Genomic DNA, 6,444 nt, shown 5'->3' on the forward strand with positions numbered 1-6,444 from the left:
TTTTTTCCTTAACATGATTCTGTTCAAGGGCTTTCCCTGTGTTTATGCTGTTTGGTATTTTTATTTGAATAACCACAGCAACTAGGAACCCTGAGTCATTGACCAGAACCCCATTTGCTAGGTGACCTTGCAGTTCTAAGTAATCTGCTCCACTCCAGCCTGTCCCCACTTCTTATCTATGCATCAGTTTTCTCATAAGTGTGTACTGTTACGGTAATGTTGGATCCTTAATTGTTACTGTCCTTCTGACTTGGTTTTATTTATTATACATTTATTATATTTGAGCACTCTAGTGGGAGATAAGGGCATATCAGAAATAAAATATATTACCCCATCTATTTCTTGGTCTTTATCTACCCACACGAGACCAAATTACTGAAAACTCCCCAGGGAAAGCAGGTGAGAAGTTTCCTTGGTGTAGCCAGGAGGTTTCTCACTAAAAGTCGAGGATGGCACATAACGAGGAGATGTGGATACTGTTCCCAGGCCTGCCACAGACTTGCTGTGTGACCTTGGGGAAGTCAGTGTCTTTTTGTTTTCCCTGTCCGTAAAAATTGGGGAGGGGAGATGATGTTGAAGCTAAAATAGCTCATGATTGCAAAGCATTTTGGGATGCTTACATGTGAAGTGCTTTAGAAGAGCAAAGTGCCTCAAAAACAGGGAATACTAGAATTTTGGAGCACATTTGGGTGACTATCTTAGTCTTGTAGGGGAAGATACCAGCTTCAACACACAGCCAACAAATTCACATGCTTGACAGGTTTTAGCAATATTGCTGGGCCACACAAGTATCCCTATGTATCCATGAAGGGGTAATCAGAAATGAGAGGGGAGAGTAATTGAGCAGTCTCTGGCAAAGCAGTAGCCCAAGAAACCTTCTGCAGGTTGCTAGACCTCACTTTAGGGAAGCTGGTGTTAAAATTGCTGCCTGCTTTTATTGCTTTGGGTATCCTTTGGGTGGGAACTGACTAGTAGTGTGCCAAACACTTACCAGTAAGAAGCCTTTACATCAGAGCTGCACAGTCAATTATGCTATACACCTTTGTTTTTGTTCGTTCCTAGGTCCCCTTGCTAGCTAATTCTTTGTTTCTCTATGTCAAAAGGCAAAGCAGCGAGTGGATGAAAATAAAACCAACCTGGGAGCTGTGAAATTGCAAGAACCATCCTCTGCAAACCAGATGAAGCCGGTGCGCACGGGAGCGATCAAACCTCAAGCAGTAAAAGTGGAGGAAAGCAAGGCCTAGGAGAGCCCGTGATCACCTGCTGTCTCTACTGGCTGAAAGAGGCATTGCAGTTCAGCCTGTACCCCACTGGAAGTTCTGAAAATCTGGCCAGATCCACCACCAAACCAACACTGACTAAAGCGACATAATCCGAGCCCCTCTCCCAACAAAGCAGTTTGAAACAGTGGATATGACATTGACCTGCTTGCTCAAAAAACAAACCAACCACCTGCCCCCACGTGACTGTTGAGTGGCTCAAGCCATTTTTATTTTCGTACCCCACCCACAGGTAGCCAGGATAGCTCATTTGGCAAAGCCCATCCTTCTCCTTCCCTACTTCTGTGTCAGCAGAATGGCAACAGGGGGAGAGGGTTAGTTGGAGGTTTTTCATTTTAAAGGCAGCTGAGGTTTTTACAAAAAAAAAAAAAAAAAAAAAAAGCTATATCTTTGTTTATTGCAAAACTTTTATATGTTCTCTCATTTCCCCCTTCTCTCTGCCCCCTCATTCCTCCCAGAAAATAACTCCTCAAACCAATATCATGTTCTGAGACAGAACTGCTTAATTTTATATACAGTTCTGTGCTACATTGACAGTTGTGACTCTCTTAAATTGAATTGTTTGGGTGCTCTCCCCCCAGGAGGTTTAGCCATCCAGATTATTTGATTAAGAGAAATACAGGACAGTTAAGGCATTCAGTAATTTTTCAGTATTTTGGTTTTAAGCTAGAAGCAGTGCTTGCTTTAGAAGTAAATGTGTAACACAGGTATATAGTAGATCAATGCATTAATCTTGAAACTTGCACCACTTAACTGTAGCTTTGGGGTGCCCTGTGCACAACAAAATGTGGCATTTTTGTTTTAAGGAAAGGCACTGAATTTCTGTTGCAAGCTCATTTGGATCTAGTTGTTTTTGTGGGTTGGGTTTTGTTTTGGAGACTGCCAAATGTACAGCAAAAGGTAAATCATGGATTTACAAAATGTAAAATCTGTCAATGAATCTCCACACCTTGCATGGGTCAGAAGAGTTGGCTAGAGCCAACAGGTCTATTTGGACTACTTTTTGCAGTTGTGATGCTCTCTCTATGCTCCACTCTTGGCCGCTCTAATTCTTGCCACCTTGCCTCATGGGGCTGCTCTGTTTCCCCAGGGGCTGGTCTCTGAGCTTCTCTCCCCCTACTTCTCCAGGTCTTGCTCTCTGCTTCTTTCTCATCTTCACAGCTTTTTGCACAACTCCCATGGACACAAACCAGTGGGAACCCCAGTCATTGTACAAAAATTCAATTCTTTTTTTTTGCATCAGAAGCATATGGTTGCATAGAGGCAGTTTTGATTCATCCCTGTGTTCTCTCCTTCCCCAGACTAACAAGAAGTGGTTCTCTCCTTTTGGTGCAGTTGTATCCAGTGGGTATGCACTTCCTCAAAAGAATTTGGGGGCATGTTAAAAAAAGGTCCCAATGGGAAGAGTTTTGGAGGTTGTGTTTTGGTTTTTTTTTTTGTTTTTTTGTTTTGATTGGGTGTTGTGTATCTATTTATCTATCTGTCTTACAGGACTGACTTGCCAGTTCCTGAAGGTGCTTGGGTTAGAGCTGATATTGGTCTTAAGTAAACTGAACCACCTCCAGCTAACTTGTTTGTACTATTTAGCTCTTAAACAAAGAATGGACTCTGTTACTCTGAAATTAGGGAAGGAGAATGTCACTTCTCTGGTAGATGATAGCTTACTGACTGTACCATCTACCTATGCTAGATGGCAGCAGGTAAATTGCTGGTGGTTCCAAAGAAGACATTTTGAACAAAGAATGTAATTGGGAAGTCGTCTGAAAGTGTTTTTTCAGAAGAGAAGGTTCTCCAGGATTTTCTAGAGATGCATTTGAAGTTTTAAGCTAGGTATAAATCAGGTTTTACAATAACATTAGGAAGAGTTTAGATACCTGAACTAACTTAGACATAGTAATGTCCCCTCAGAGCATGGTAAAGAACCCTGAAGGGATTGGGACAGGTTGGTACTTTTAAAAAAAACAAAAAACAAAAAACAGAACTTTCTTTTTAATTTTGTGGATTTTTAACATTACAGCAGTGTGTCACCATATCTCTAGCACTCTACAAAGTACAGACCTTGAGAATTAACGACACACAGAGCCTTCAGAAATCTCCTAAACTTGTTTTCTCATCTGCTAGTCTTCATTCCTGCTCCCAACAATTTCCAAAGGCTCCTCCACCAGTGAGTCATCCAGCCCCCTTCTATCCCTGTCTCCCTCCCCACCTTCACCTTGAAATATTGTGAGCAATTGAATTGGCTAAAATGTCTTTATTACATTGTGGGGCCCTCCCGTCCTCCCTGCCCCCCACATTCTTTGCCCAGCTGGCCCAAGGTAATATCAGACCGGAGTCTAATGGCTAAAGACTTATCCAAACCTCTCTTCTCTTTCCTTCCACCCCTAGACACACTATTTAGTCTTTTCAAAGACTCAGACCTTTTTCCTTCATCCTATAAGACCTCTTGAATGGTCCTATGTGTTGGAGAAATCAGGTTATTGCTAGATATGAGATGTTTCAGTCCCTCTGGTGTAAATGCCATCAGAACTATAGTACTTCCTGTTGAAAAAGGTCATCCCTCTTTCTCCTTTACCCCCTTCATCCCCAAACAGAATAAAACACTAAAATTTATTTATATGTATTTGATGTTGTAGGTCTAGGTGAAAAAGTAAATGTTTCACTGCTCTATTTATATATTATGTCTGAATTATTCTGTGCAGGAAAGGCCAAGAAATGCATGAGAGCTTCATTCCATTCATCACCTTTGCGTGACTGTCAGCTGCGGTTTACAAGACTCTTTCACTTAATGGATTTTTGTCTGATGGAAAGCAGTTTTAGAGCCCAAAGTTTTAACTTCTCTGCCATGTTGTTTGTTAGAGCTAGTACAGGGTTAGTGCAGTCTGTGATGCTCTTGGAGTCAAATAAATGGAACTGTCTCCAGTCATCAAGGTACAGAAATGTAAAGGTCTCTGGGCCCTATACCAATTCATCTTTGGGAGGGAGAGGTTGGAGATGCATGGAATGTTGACGGATTTATAGGTCGTTACTTCTACTTGCCATCTCCACTGCTGAAATGTGGGGCCCCATAATGACTTCTTTGCTGCTGAAATTTGCTTTATCTGCAGACTGGCTGCCAAACAGATACAGTATGCAGTGGGAGGGAGAGGTGGAATCCATACTCTCACAACAGTGGGTTAAGCAGAAGTGTTCAGAGGCTGACTGTGTTCTGCAGTTTAACCAGACTGTTTAGCGGAAAGCCTGAAGCATGTATGTGGGTAGATATTATCCTATTGTGCACAGTGAGTACTGGCCTGTCAGCTGCATTCAGTGCTACCTGCTTTCCTCTGTGTTCAGTCTGCTTTTAGCTCTCAATTACAAAAATTAACGTGAGTTTTGAAAAGGATGCCCTGTACATTTTAAGTGAAAGGCTAAATCAGCACAGTCACCAGTGAAGCAGGTGGTGGTGTTGATCTTTCATAACTCACTGTTGGCTTTCCCATTTGACAACTGTACAGCATTCAGTAACTCTGAATGTGTTCTCAGCCCATTGAATCTCATATGTGTTGTGTACATGCAGAGAGGCGCACCATTTAACAGATTTCCGTGCGAGAATGCTGCAAAGCTACAAGCTGCCCTGTGGTTCATGTATATTTATATAGATATATAAAAACAGAGCTTAGCATTTCTGCTATGTCTCACTTTTTGGCAGGCTACTATATTCACTTTTAAACGCGCACCACTCCATGCTAAGAACTGTTCTGTTGCATTATGTTATCCTTCTTCTGTTTTGCTCCTGACTGGTTAAGCACAGATTAATTTTTTGGAATGTCAGCTATTTTTGGCAGACAGCCCCCAGTTTCCTTGTATGAAAGATTTCTCTTATGAGTAATAATTATATTTACAATAACAAGCAGAATCCTTGTAATGTAGTTGTGGCCCAATACTAAGAGATGAACAGTTACTAAAGCAATGGAACTACGGGCTGTGTGAAGAGGCAGAGCCAGTCCAACTATGTATTTTTGGATTTTTTTTTTTTTTTTTTTTAAATCCAAAGGCCCCCAAGACATTCCAAGTGGCATAGAGAATCTCTTGGATTTAACTATTTGTCCCTAGCACCTCAAGATGTCTGCAGGCAATAGCTAACCGGTAGTTCTGGGAATCACAGCAGCAGCCGTGGAGGCACTCACTCTTTAGCATGTCAAGGCATTGTCCTTATTTGGAATCCTTTCTCTGGTTCTGTATCAATTGCATTCATTGTTTCTAAAGGGGATATTGTACTCCTTAAAGCTTATAACCTCATGACCTGTGTAGTAAAATTTTTTTGGCCTTTCCTCTTTGTCTTTTCATGTAGACCAGATATTTGAAAGGGCAGACGATGGATAAATGTGTAATGTGCAACCTGTTCATATTTTTTGGAAACTTTAACTTGGACCAGAACTCAAATCACGAAATCACCAGGCCAGTGGTGGCACGCTCTTTATTGCCCTTTTTCCTTCTTTTCCATACCTTTTGTTTCTCCTTTCAAATATGTGATTGTATTAGCTCTTTCCATATGAAAGAATTCTCCTTATTTAAATAAAAAAGTTAAAAAAATAAATAAATAAAGCAGATTATGCTTTTCTCAAATTCCCTGTGTGATTTTGTTTGGTTTATATTTTTAGGAAGAGATTTATGTAGCTAGGTTTTTATAGTGTGCCTCTTACCATGCTCTCTGAACACTTAATGCTACACTTTGTATTCTCTTCCATAACTAAACAGATGTTTTTGCCTTTTGTAACGGCTTACAGTACACACAATTCCTATTGTTTCTAATAGCTTATTTATATCACTGTGATACCTAGGGCCCCCCTTGTGCCAGGTATTGTACAGGCTGGTAACGAGGACTACAGTCCTCCACGTACAGACTAACCAGAAGATTATAAGCCCCTGTTGCAGAACTACTTCGGCCTGTACTGTTTTTCTGCAGAGTACGGCTCCATCCATGGAAGCTGTAATGTAAACACCACGGGGGGGGGGGGCTACAGGTGCCTGCCTCCCTCCAGCAGTAAGAGCCATGACCGTGTGGGGAAATGCCGATAAAATTTCCTACCACGAACTAGCCATCTAACGCCAGGAAGCAGCTTCGCCTCTGTGCCTCCGTTTCTCCCCTTGTGAAACCGAATCCACTCCTCCTTCCCCCGCTGCG

General features: G+C 41.7%; 1 protein-coding gene across 5 annotated transcripts in view; it reads left to right on the forward strand.

Moving 5' to 3' along the window:
- Positions 1-5,317, forward strand: part of PRRC2B (proline rich coiled-coil 2B) — a 68,445-nt gene extending 63,128 nt beyond the window's left edge. For 4 of the 5 annotated variants that reach the window (XM_074973532.1, XM_074973530.1, XM_074973531.1 and 1 more), the window contains one exon: positions 1,104-5,317. In XM_074973532.1, the coding sequence (XP_074829633.1) occupies positions 1,104-1,149 (46 nt within the window). In that variant the 3' untranslated portion in view covers positions 1,150-5,317. The remainder of the gene's footprint in view (positions 1-1,103) is intronic. The other variant, XR_012642070.1, reaches the window with a different exon arrangement.
- The last annotated feature ends 1,127 nt before the right edge of the window (positions 5,318-6,444 follow it).

Source organism: Natator depressus, chromosome 16, assembly GCF_965152275.1.
Source record: "Natator depressus isolate rNatDep1 chromosome 16, rNatDep2.hap1, whole genome shotgun sequence".
NCBI classification, from domain to species: Eukaryota; Metazoa; Chordata; order Testudines; family Cheloniidae; genus Natator; species Natator depressus.